The 13311-nt window shown below is 44.7% G+C and overlaps 1 protein-coding gene across 1 annotated transcript in view; it reads right to left on the bottom strand.

The window, feature by feature from the left end:
* The window catches only part of USP31 (ubiquitin specific peptidase 31), a 69024-nt gene extending 57573 nt beyond the window's left edge, over positions 1-11451 (bottom strand). Inside the window, exon 1 of the mRNA XM_037070672.1 lies at positions 10701-11451. Within this exon, the coding sequence (XP_036926567.1) occupies positions 10701-11306 (606 nt within the window). The 5' untranslated portion in view covers positions 11307-11451. The remainder of the gene's footprint in view (positions 1-10700) is intronic.
* Positions 11452-13311: the final 1860 nt, after the last annotated feature.

The following is a 13311-nucleotide window of genomic DNA, read 5'->3' as shown; positions in this document are numbered from 1 at the left end:
ATAACTGTTACTGTTTCTTAAATCTCTCCTGAGAATCAAATAGCTCAGCCTTGCTCTTAGACTACAAAACCAAGAGTAAAAAAATCAAAGAATTTATGGAGCTGTAATGAGTTTACAAAGATTCCTGCCCAGTCCTGTGCAATTTCCTAAAGCATGAACTATTGGTTTGTGGGCACACTGTTTGCTGCCTTCCAAGCTCAACAACTGAGGGGAAGAAGCAACAGATGTTTGGTGACTGGCCAGTTCCTCTTGGAGCTACCACAGTCCAGGGCATAAAACAATGACTTCCAAATACAGAAAGATCAGTCAAATGAAAGACAAGACAGCCAAATGTGCCACACTGCAACTGCAAAGATGTTGTTTGTTAAACATAAAAGGTCATTTGAGGAACAGCCAGTGAACAATTAATTAGTAGAGCAAACAAGAATATTTTTGAAGGAAAAAGCTACAGAGGACACAATTTTAAATTACTCAGTTTTGAATGATTTCTTTCCACTACTGTATATAAAAGGTTTACTTGTGGAAACCATGAGGTCATTGTTTTGCAGTCTTTACTATAGGAAACAGCTGTGGAGGATAACACAGAGAACAGTGTCCTATTTTGTAGTCCCTCATTGTAACAAGTGAATAGATAGGGACAGGAAAAATCCATCAAACCACACACCAATAACAAAACAAAAGTGGCAGAATCAAACTAAAAGTTTAAGCCACATAAAGGAAGATGTAAAACAACTAAGTCTGGACAACAATCTGTATTACATCTCTGTATCTGAAGAGTTTACTTCTGTGTTTAGACCACATAAGTTCCTTTCCATGTCAGTCACCAAAAACTTAAATGGTGCACTTTGCACGGTTCCTGATAGATGACAGACATTCAACAAATGTAACTAAAAAGTTTTTCTAGGGCTCTTATGTTCAACTACTATGTGATCTGCCTAAAACTGAACTTACCCATCCACCTCCAGAACTGTTGTCCTTTATGTGCTTCTAGTCTTGAAGAGCACCATTGCAAGAAACCCTGTTTCAAAACCTTACTTACTTTCATCTTCTCCCTCAAATCAAAATCACAGTGAGGTTTCACTTCACACACACTAGAATGGCTACTATTAAACAAACAAACAGAAGGTAAAAAGCATTGGAAAGGATGTGGAAAAATTGGAGACTTTTCAATGCATTGCTGGTAGGGATATAAAATGGTACAGCCACTGTGGAAAACAATGACAGTTTCTCAAAAAGTTAATCACAGAAGTAGCACAACATCCAAAAGAATTGAAAACAGAGACTCAGATACTTGCATATGTTCATGATGATATGTTCATATTATCATTCTTCCCAATAGCCAAAAAGCAGAAACAACCTCCCAAATCCTTCAAGACACCATCCAGGCATCACCTCCTCAGTTTCCTCACAGCCCTACCATTCTTTCCTCAAGTGCTCATCCCCCAGGGTTTGCACAGTGCTTTTTTTTTAAATATATATTTTATTGATTATACCATTACAGTTGTTCTATTCCCCCCCTTCATTCCCCTCCACCCTGCACACCCCCTCTCCCACCATTCCCCCTCTTTAGTTTATGACCATGTGTCTCAACTTCCTTAGTTTCTGTATTTCCCCTACTATTCTTGCCCTCCCCCCTATTTTCTAACTACTGTCTATGCTATTTTCTGTGCCTTCTCCCCCCTTCTCCTCCTCCCACTCCCCTGTTGCTAACCCTCCATGTGTTCTTCATTTCTATGGTTCCACTCCTGATTTAGCTGTCCTCTCGGTTTGCTTTTGTTTTAGGTGTGGTTGTTAATAACTATGAGTTTGCTGTCCTTTCATTGTTCATATTTTTCATCTTCTTTTTCTTATATAAGTCCCTTTAACATTTCATATAATAAGAGCTTGTACAATCTATCACAGCACCCTACCCTATGCAACTGTTTCTTTTCCCATCAGTCTTCCCTTCTAGACCATGAATTCCTTAAGGACATGAATGATCTCACCCATTTCATATCCCCAGAGCTTTCTAATATAAGACCTGCACAGTAATCAATAAATGTGCTCAATAAATCTGTGCACTTAATAAATCCATTAGCATGTCTACAAAATAACCTGAATTTGATGTTTCTGCTGCTCTATACTGTATTCAGGGCTAAGAGTGGGCAGTCAAACCACAACATAAGTCAAGTTTCAGAACTCTGCCTTCCTGGTTTTCCCCAACCGCTCAGACTGCTCCTTCAACAGATCTACTCCCTCTCCTGTCCTCTTATTTTTAGTTTCCCCCAAGGGCCTAGCCTTGGGCATCTGACCTTTATCACCTCTATGCAGGTGAATTCCAGTCTACATGGGTAGTCCTAATCCATACCATATTTCCAACAATCTATTAAGTAAGACCTTAGATATCCCATAGCACCAACCCCACATGCAAGATCTTCTGTGTTCCACAAACCATGCCCCTTCCAACTGCTCCATTTCTACCCAAGATCCCATTATTTTCCCCATCACCCAGGTCTGACACCTCAGTGTTTCCTTACCACTCCATCTCTGGGATTCTCATTAATAATGTCATAATGTCCTCCAAATGTCTCCTGGATTCATCTTTTCCTCTTGTTTTTCCTCACATCATACCTGTGATTGCCCCGTCCCTGCATTTACTTTCTCCTCCACCTGATCGACTTTTTGCTCACCACTGAGCCCATTTTCCTAGTATCTTTTTCATCCCATCAATGACTACAAAAGCTCAAAAGACTCAACTGAATCACTACAGAGAGATGCCTCAAGGCTAAATTGTTGTAAGAGACTCTTCTCAAAGCCATCCATAATATGCCTCCTCTCATCTCCTCAGTAAAATGTCTCCTGGATATTTCCCTCCAAATCAGTGGTTCTCAACCAGGCGTGATTTTGCCCCACAGGAGACATTTGGAAGAGACATTTTTAACTGCCATTAGTGGGATATGGAGAAGGAAGTACTACCAGCATCTAGTCCATAGAGGACAGGGACACTGCTCAACACCCTACAACGCCAGGACACGCTGAGAACGAAGAATTAGCCGGTCAGTAACACCAGATTTGTCAACAGTGCCAAGGCCTGGACAACTACTCCAAATCAAGCCTCCAAGGCAGACAGCCCAGTTACTTATTTCCGTGACCATGTGCCATCTCTATGCCTTTGCTCAGAATGTTTCTCCCACCAACCTGAGATGACATCCCTCTTCTCCTTTACTACCCAATTTTTTTATTATCAAATCCCATTCTAAGCCATATCTATGGCTTTAAACACCATCTAGAGGCTCATGACTGCCAAATCTTTCTAACTGGTCTCAATCTTCTGAACTCCAGACTCCATTACCCAGCTGCCTACTACACATTTCATGAATATCCTATTTAACACATCTGAAAATGAACTCCTGATCCCCCAAAGCTGCTGCTCCTCAAGTGAGCACCAATAACCACTCAGTTGCTCAAGACAAACACCTAGGAATTATTCTGGATGTATCTCTCTGCCTCAGTGTCCCTCTACCCCCAAAATTAACCCACTCGCAAGCCCTGTGGAGTCCACCTACAGATATATCTCAAATCCATCCACTTCTCCATCTCTATCCACCCTACTTTTACCTATCCCAGAAGCTTCCTACCTGGTCTGCCTGCTTCTGTTCTATTCACTGTTCAGTTCTCTGAGTGATCACTCCACATTTTAATGAGATCAGAACAGAACTCTTAAGTCCTGCAGCTGCTCCCCACTTTCTTTAGAACAGACTCTAAACCCCTTACCTGCCCCTGCAAGGCTCTGTATAACCCAGCCTCTGCCCACCTGCCTGTCCCTTCCCAGCCTCACCTTTCCTCCTCTCCTCCCAAACGTACCAGGGGAGGGAACACAGGAAAGCAAGATAGATAGATAGAGAGTGCACATACAGAGCTACCTGTGGAATAAGAGCCTATCCCATACTTGTACACATGTCCATATACACTTTTAACTGGTCAGAAAGAATGGTGTTACAGGAAGACCTCCAGAGTGCCTAGGTAGGAGCAGCCACAGCACATGCATGAAGCAGCTGTGGCTGACCTACATTCACTACAATTAAGCACCACGACTGTGAAGAAACCGTGCTACAGGTTTCAGCATGTCCACCTGCCCATTAACATTTTTTGTTGAGACCTGTTCTTTTAGTGATTGTACCAATAAGGCAACCACAGACGCAAGACTCAGTATGAGCATCAGCAATGTAGGGTGACAAAGTGGAAGTTAAAACTCTGGTTCTGCTCCTTGGCCTCTAGCCAAGAGGTAAACTAAACCTCAGTTCCCTCATCCAAAAAAGCCAGGGACTGCTCACATCCATCCAAGTCTTTTTCCACGTTGAAAATGTGATGATTCTATCACCTCCTTTCTCCTTCAGAGACCTGGAGCTTCATTAAGACTAAAGTGACAGCATTTGACAGACAAGAGAACTGACCAGGAAGAGACTTTCCATTTTATACCCTGTCGTAACTCCATTTTTTTAAATATATTTTATTGATTATTCCATTAGTTGTCCCATTCCCCCCCTTCATTCCCCTCCACCCTGCACACCCCTCCCCGACCATTCCCCTCTTTCCTTCACATCCATGTGTCACAAGTTCTTTAGTTTCTGTATTTCCCATACTATCCTTGCCCTCCCTCCTATTTTCTACCTACCATCTATGCTACTTATTCTCTGTACCTTCTCCCCCCTTCTCCTCCCCCCTTCTCCTCCCACTCCCCTGTTGCTAACCCTCCATGTGGTCTCCATTTCTATGGTTCCGCTCCTGATCTAGCTTAGTTTTTTTTTTTTTAGGTGTGGTTGTTAATAAGTGTGAGTTTGCTGTCCTTTCACTGTTCATAGTTTTTATCTTCTTTTTCTTAGATAAGTCCCTTGAACATTTCATATAATAAGGGCTTGGTGATGATGAACTCCTTGAACTTGACCTTATCTGAGAAGCACTTTATCTGCCCTTCCATTCTAAATGAAAGCTTTGCTGGATAAAGCAATCTTGGCTGTAGGTTTTTGGATTTCATGACTTGGAATACTTCTTTCCAGCCCCTTCTTGCCTGTAAGGTCTCTTTTGAGAAATCAGCTGACAGTCTGATGGGCACTCCTTTATAGGTGACTGTCCCCTTATCTCTTGCTGCTTCTAGGATTCTTTCCTTCATTTTAATCTTGGCTAGTGTAACTATGATGTGCCTTGGTGTGTTCCCTCTTGGGTCCAACTTCTTTGGGACTCTGAACTGGATTTCCTGGAAGTCCATTGCCTTTGCCAGATTGGGGAAGTTCTCCTTTATTATTTGTTCAAATAAGTATTCCACTTATTGCTCTTCCTCTTTCCTTTCTGGTACCCCTATAATTTGGATGTTGGAACATTTAAAGATGTCCTGGAGGTTCTTAAGACTCTCCTCATTTTTTGGAATTCTTGTTTCTTCATTCTTTTCTGTTTGGTCATTTATTTCTTCCTTCTGGTCCATCCCTTGATTTGAGTCCCAGTTTCCTTTCCATCACTATTGGTTTACTGTGCATTTCCCTTCATTTCAATCAGTTTAGCCTTCATTTGTTCCTCTAGTTTGTGATTAAAATCAACCAGTTCTGTGGACATCCTGATCACAAGTATTTTGAACTGTGCATCTGATAGGTTGGCTATCTCTTTGTCACTTAGAAGTATTGGCTCTGGGGCTTTGAGCTGTTCTTCTTGAGCCATAATGTTTTGGTCTCTTCGCACCTGTTACATATGAGGGGCAGAACCTTAGGTGTTCACCAGGGCAGGGCAACTCAGTCACTGGGTTGTGATTCTGTATGTGGGGGCAGGGTCAGAAAGGGGCAAAGGCATTTGTTCTGCTCTCTCTCGGATTTCGGTCCCCTTTGCTGCTTCCCGCAAGCAAACCAGGCCCCCCGGTGCAGGCTTCCAGGTGTGTGGGCCTGTGCACCCTCCAGGACCCTGTGGGTCTCTCCTACAAACTCTCTGTGAGCCTGGGAGCTTCTCCTAGCACCTCGACCCCGAAAGTTTTTCCAATTGGTGCTTTTAGGCTTTAATTCCTGGCACTGGGGCCCTGTGTTGCATAGTCTGTCTCACTGTCTGTTTTTTCACCTGGTTTATCTGCACATGAATGTGTGACCATGGTCCGCAGCCGCCTTTCACCCTCACTGGGTCCGCCCGTTGCCACCCCATGCCTGGGATCTGCCAACCGCCACCCGCACGCCTGGGTCGGTCTGGTCACTTTTTCCTGTGCAACCCCACTCCGACAGCCGCTGACTCTGCCCATCTTACCAGTCTGGCTGAATGGTTCATTGTTGTCAGACTTCCGTACAGTTCAATTTTCTGTGTTTTGGTTGCATTTTTGTTACTAAAACTTTGTTGTCTTTAAACTTGGTTGTGCAAGAAGGCACGGTGTTTCCACCAACGCTTCTATCTTGGCCGGAGATTTTTTTTCTATTTTTCAAATGAATTCAAGGGACACTCTGAATTCAGAGTACTTCTTGGGAACCACTGTAAAATGTCAATGTACTAAACAGCTTCACACAAACCAGGAAAGCGTCTATCAAAGGCCTGCAGCATGAGTCCATGAAAAAGCAAGGTATAACACCCCACTGGTGTCAGCCCCTGATTGATAACTTGTCTGTCAATATTCATCTATAATCTGAGAACTCTCACTAATAAGTAAGCACCATCAGGCACCAAAGTTCAAGGAAACCACCATGAGACAGAAAATTTTTTTCATCAATTACTTTTTGTTTTACTGCAAATTTGGATGGAGTTCCCACAGTTCTTTTATCAGATCACTATGTTCTAGTTGTTCTTTGGGAGCATGGTTTGACAACTCTGCTATAAAACTTGTCTTTCTTACTTGAAAAATGTCCACCCGTATTACTCTTACTGCAAAGAGGCACTGAGAACAAGAACCTGCAGCATTCATGCCAGCACCCTACTAAAGCTGGGACAACCAAAGTATGTTTCCAGACATCACCAAATTTTCCCAGGAGTGAGGGGTTGGGAGCTGGCAAAAGCACCCTAGCTGTGAACCACAGGTTTAAGAGCAGGAAATCAATGTCTATGTAAAAAGAGAAAGGGAGCTGAGTAGCAGCTAGAGAAGTTTCTTGAGATACACCAAGGTTGGGCCGGTAAACCCATTTCATTCTGGAAAATGAAAATCCAGTCTTAACCATCACTTAGCTCTTCCAAAATCAAAAATCTAATTACCTGGCAAGCTTCTAAAGCTCCAATCAATATGATTAGAAAGCAAGAAAGAATTTTAATTGAAAAACTTACAAAGAAAATTAATCATTAGTAACTTAAGGAAGTTTGAAGATGATAAAAGCTCATTCAAAGACATACTAAGTGCTTTTTAAGACGCCAAGACAAACTATCTCATGGTGGCAAATTGGTTTTAACTCCTCTGCCAAACCCAAACAACTGGCAGTGGCTGCCTGGAGCCCTGAACTGAGGCTGAATGTGAGCTCAAGAGAAGAGGATGTGCATCAGATATTGGTGTCTACCACAAAAAGGCCAGCAGGGCATGGTGACAAGTACACTTCACAGCCACCTCTTTTGGTGTTCAACTTTCTTCATGCTCAAGATCACTGCCATCAAATTTGGCTGTAGTAAAACACTGCAGAAAAAACAAAGTACCTCTTCTTTGGTAATCCACCAAACTTAACAAAATGGGGGTGGGGGAAAGGAAAGAAAAAAAAGAAATCTGATCCTATGAACTCTCCTGCTTAAAAGTCAGCACTGGATTCTCAACTTCCAGAGGATAACATACCAACTAATGTACCCTACAAAGCCCTTTACAATCTGTTTACAACACATTTCTTCCAGACTTTCTGCATCCTCTCACTCTCCATGGTATAACTAGCCAACAGCATCATTTATAAGCTGGTTAGAAATGCAGCATCTCAGATCCTACCCAGCTCTTATCAGATCCAAATCTGCTTTGTAACATCGGCCCAGGTGAATCATAGGTACATTAAAGTATGGATACAGTGTCTGGGGGAATTCACCATGTTCTACCAACAAGAACAGTATCTTCCCCAAATGAAAGTACCTGGCACATGGTAGGCAAGTGCTTGGTAGGCTGCCTGAGGCAAGCCTCTGTACTAATTTCTTCTAAAAAGATAGGAAAGCCCAAATGTCCTCCACAGCAGTGACTTGGGTACAGTCAATGAGAAGGCTGCTGAAGGAGCTTTTGGGAAAACTTTTATTTCCCTAAGCAGCTTCCTGTCCTGACTGGGTAGAATACCATGAGGTGACAATCATTAAGAACAAGAGTGGAAACCAGAAATAGTCTGGGTGCTTACTGGGCCCATCAAGACACTGTCACCTGAAAGCCACCTACGTTTTAAGGCACCATCATTATAGCTTCCTCCTGCTTGTACTGAACACATTCCTAACTAGCTGGGTAAACCTTCAATAAATGGGAGGTGGATAAATGGGAGGTGGATGAATGAATGCAAAGTGAAATCTACTAAAGGTTCAGAAGATTAAAGTTTTTAGAAAATAGTGCCTCTAAGAATGTTCAACTTTACCAAAGCATGCCTATAAATCAGTCTCTGCATTTCTAGAATTATTGACCCATTTCTGTTCACTACTTTTTAATGGATAAAAAAGAATGAACACAATCTCTTAAAAAGCAATGGAAATGTTCTCATACCAAAATGCTGTAGAAATTGATTTTTACATTTGGAAAAGAAGAGAAAATGAAACTTAAAACACTGGGCTCTGACCTTGTAAAGTTTTTAATTGCTGTGGCTACTTACAGGCAACTATAAGTAAAAAAGAAAAAGACAGTCACTGATTGGTTGCCATCCTCTCCTACTTTATTGTTTTGAGATCTGTCTTTGAGGTCCTCTGACAAGGACCTCATTTTTTTCCAGTCCCTATGCCAGTTAAGTATTTCTATTCAAGCGTCCAAGGTCAAACAACAACCATTTATTCTCTTTCAGAAAAACAGGACAGAACAATATAAATTAAAGTATTAAAAGGTGAGGGATGCACCCTGACAGAGCTATTCCTCAGCAAGAAGTCCTCAACCAAGTGCTGACTACTCAGATGGATTACCATTTTATATTTTAATCAAGTCATTCACTTTTACTTAAATACATTTTTGAAAGAAACTTCACAGCACTGATGAAAAGTCAGTACTGCTTGCCATAAATACAAATGTAAAAAGAAGCCCAGTGAAAACATAACCTTTTCAATTCCAGCTACTGTTGCCTACTAAAGCCTAATCTTGGGTTTGTTCTTTCTTTAAAAAAAAAAAATGAGGAGTGAGCAAGTGGTGTTAAAGTCAGGCTACCACCAAGCTGAGACTTTCTCTTGAGCATGATCAGGACAGAAGGAGAAGGAAAAAGGAATTAACTTTCTCATTGTGTAGTTTCATTCTACTTAATTTAATTCTATTTATATTATCTTTTTTCCATCTAAAAGCATCTTCATTCAATCTCAAACGATCTTCCCCTTTTGCTGAGACTAAGAGCCCATTTCCACAGTGCAGCCTAAATGGTACCAAGACATGGGGCTCAGCCCTCAGCTACAACCCACTCACTACAAAGATCCAAGGGCCATACCTATCCTACTGTCTGTATTTGTATGGCCCGTGGGCTAACAATGGTTTGTAGAAATGAATATTTATAATAAATCTGATAATAGGCAACACTAATTTTGAAATGCAATTAAACTAAATGTTATTATCCCTTCCAAAAGAAGAATCCCGTTCTTCTCATTAGTACACCTGTATTATAAAGTATTATACTCAGCTATGATTGAATTATTTTAGTCAATAAAAAATTGTGGATATGTTTTTTCTTGTTATATAGGTACTTAGGTAAATACCCTGAACGTTGCATCTTAACCAGCAAAGCCCAAAATATTTACTCTGCAGCCCTTTACAGACAGTCTCCAGGTTGCAGAACTCTACTCTTTCCCAAGTGCACAGCTTCCTTACATCTGGGAAGAACCTCCGTGACCTCCTCCAAGGCAGGTTCTCTAGTTACTCAAGTCTCAGTTCCCATGTCACCTCTTCCAATTTGTCACCCTAATTACCTCCTCCCCATTTGAAGTGGTCTAGCAGCATACCAATGGCATCATCAGGTTTTACTTTCTCCAAACCACTGATATTACCCATTAACTTATTAAAGTCTTTAATAAAAATAATCAAAACGGCAAAACACATGGTGCCCTGCACAACTGAGGCTTTTTCCATATGAGGTTGAACCCTCTACCCTCTAATAGTGACAATATCTAAGTCAAAGAGGGTCAAACTGAGTAGCACCAAAGTGTTCGATCGAACAAACAGACTTGTTTGCAGCTCACAACCACTTTATGAGGTCGGTACCAGAGAAAACTGTGGCAAAGAGCGATTGTGTAACCTTCCCGAGGTCATACTACTACCAAGTAACAAAACCAAGATCTGAACCCGGTTCAACAGTCCCCCCACTAAGAATGTAAGTTCCACGAAGGCAGCCGGTCATGTTCACTGTCGCGTCCCATCACAGCGCCTGCCACGGTAAGCTCTCAATAAATACAAAATGAATGAGTCAGTCGATCAGTCAATCGACAGATCTGCCTTCCAATCGGTGGTGCCTGTCCTAGCCTCTGGGCCCACCCACACCTAACAAGCACCACCTTGGCGGAACGGAGGGAGTAGGACCTAGGCAGGAGGCACCCCGGGAACTCCGGTGCAAGGGCCCTCCCGGGAAGAGGTGGGGGGCGCCCACCTTGAAGTCGCGGCTGTGCTGCGGCGTATACTCCAGCGTCCAGAGGGCGCGCACCAGGTGCGCCAGCTGCTCCGTGACCTCTCCAGAGGTGCGGCCAGCGGGCGACTCGGGCTCAGGGTCCGGCCGGCCGGCGCGGTACTGGCCAAGCGCCAAGTACTCGGCGAAGAGCTCGGTGTTGCTGAGGCACTGCAGCGTGGCGTTCATGAAGCACGTGTTCCCGTGGTTCCGGAGTCCCGCCACCCCAGGGACTGGCTCGGTGGCGGGCGACGTGGGCGCGGGCGCGGGCTCGGCGGGCGGCGGGCAAGGCGGAGGCGCGGGCGGCCCGGACGGGAAGCAGCCGCGGAGGCCAACGCGGTCCGGGCTGCCGCCCTCGGAGCTCAGGTGCGAGAGCGTGGACAGCGTCTTGAGGACGCGACTCATGAAACTGCCCACCGAGCGAGCCGACGACGGCGAGGAGGGCGCGGCCGGCCCGGGCGCTCCTGGGCCCGCGGCGCCGCCACCGCCCGGGCGGCCGCTCCGAAACAGCCGCTTGCTGAAGGAGCGCTTCTCCTTCCCGCCCGCCGCCGCTGCTGCCGCCACGGGCCCGGGCCCCGTTACCTTGGACATGGCGGTGGCCGCCCACACTCATCCCCGCTCCCGCCCTCCCGGCCCGCGGCCCCGCCACGACCGCCACCGCATCCCACCGAGCCTGGTGTTCGACGATCTGTACACCTCAGAGCGCCGCCGAGCGAGCCCGCAAGCGAGTCGGAGGGCGGGCGCGGGCGCGGGCGCGCACCCGACCTGCCCAGCTGAGCAGCTCACGTGACTCGCCTCTAGCCTTCGCCCGCCCCGCGACGAAGCCTTCGAGGCCGCCATGTTGACTGTGGGAACGAAGTCGTTTCCCCGGCCTGCCGCGTTGTTAACTGGAGGCTCCCGGAGCGGTCCTACTGCTTGAAGCCTGAGAGGAGGCCATGTCTAGTGTGGGCGTGGTCCCGGAGCGTAGAGAACCGCTGGGCAGGCGCGGGTTGGTGGACTTCCATAGCATCTCCGTCTTCGTTGATGTGATGGCGGAGGCCTCGAATAAGGCAGGAATCGGGATGTCGCTCCTAATCAGACCCTGGAAGAGGTGATGGACATGACCCTGACCTGTCCTGGGCAAGCCAGCACCGATCTTCTTGTTAGGAACCCCTAAACGCCATCACGGAGCCGAGCTCTTCTTTTAGGCGACACTTTGGGGTCGCCGTGAAACCGTATCATCAGAATTAATTACCTTACTTTTCAGACCAGCCTTTAAAATCCTGCTGACGTCAACCATCATTCGTTCATTAAGCAAATAGTTCCTGGTTCGATTCCCAGTTAGGGCACATGCTTGGGTTGCAGGCCAGTTTCCGGCAGGGGCCAGTTCCCTGCAGGGGATGCACAAGAAGCAACCATACATTGATGTTTCCTTCCTCTCTCCTTCCCTTCCCCTCTAAAGATAAATAAATAAAATATTTTTTTAAAAAAAGCAAATAGTTCCTATGTGCCAAGCACTGTGCTGGGCGCTGGAAATGCGACAAAGTGGGAAGCCAACACCATTTCTGCCTGCCTTCCTGCAGCTTATACTCCTAGAGGAGCTTATAATAGCTTAGCAGCTTGTAATAGCTGCTAAGTTTCCAGCATCGTGCTAAGCATGTAGTGTCCTTTAATCTTCAATTCAGTGCCTTTCGAATTGATTCAACTCATCCCTTCAAACCCAAGTTTGTTTTAAAGCCCCTGGACTTGACCTCTAAACGACAGGTCACAGACCCACAATTGTCACAGGGACCTAAATAAGCCTTATCAGTGAATGAAGAATCCTGGTGTTTCAGTCATCATATTGACTAATTGATACTTCAAGTGACTGGGCTCTCAGGGTTGGGGAGAATAGTAGGAATGGTGGGGACTATGGCAAACTGAAAGTGAACATCTTTCTAAAGCAGGTGGCTGCCATTCAGCCCCACCCAATTGTTCCTACATAGAAATGAGAGCTCAGATCATCTGATTTTTTTAAAAAGAAGGTGTAAATCCTATTTTTAACTGTTGGCTCAATTAAAGATGAAAAACTAGAGCAGGAAAAAAACCTACATCTTTAGACTGCCTGCAGCCTCAAATCTACTGGTTTATGACCTCTTCTGTGTAGATTCTCTTTGCTAACACTTAGCCTGAGTCCTGATTACTAGAAGGGAGAAAACAGGGAAAGGCTCTCTCTTCCCCCCTTTAAAACATAAATCCCACCTTACACCATATTTCAAAGTAATTGGCTTTTTTATCTGGCCTCCCATCCCATGGTAATCCAGTCTCTTATGGTAACCCCCACAGGGTGTTCAGCACTAGCCTTCAAATCACACTGCATGTTGAACTCACTCATCTGGACATCAGGTAAAAGGAACAGCTTTTGGTGGCATTTCAAGCAGTTTGATAATATTTTATCACAATATCCAGCCATTGTGTTAACAAAGATTATTTGCTTGTTTTTCAGAGGTGGGAAGGGTCTTGCGGTCACCCTAGGTGTCAAGTCCACTTGGAAGTTAGCCCCCAAGGTTAGCTTGCCTACAGTGCTTTTTTTTTTTTAGCACATCTCAATTTTGGACTCAGATGTTCATAGTACCCA

This window comes from Sturnira hondurensis, unplaced genomic scaffold (assembly GCF_014824575.4).
Source record: "Sturnira hondurensis isolate 20B ecotype Veracruz unplaced genomic scaffold, ASM1482457v3 Scaffold0018877, whole genome shotgun sequence".
NCBI classification, from domain to species: Eukaryota; Metazoa; Chordata; class Mammalia; order Chiroptera; family Phyllostomidae; genus Sturnira; species Sturnira hondurensis.
This window is presented reverse-complemented; position numbering and strand designations above follow the sequence as displayed.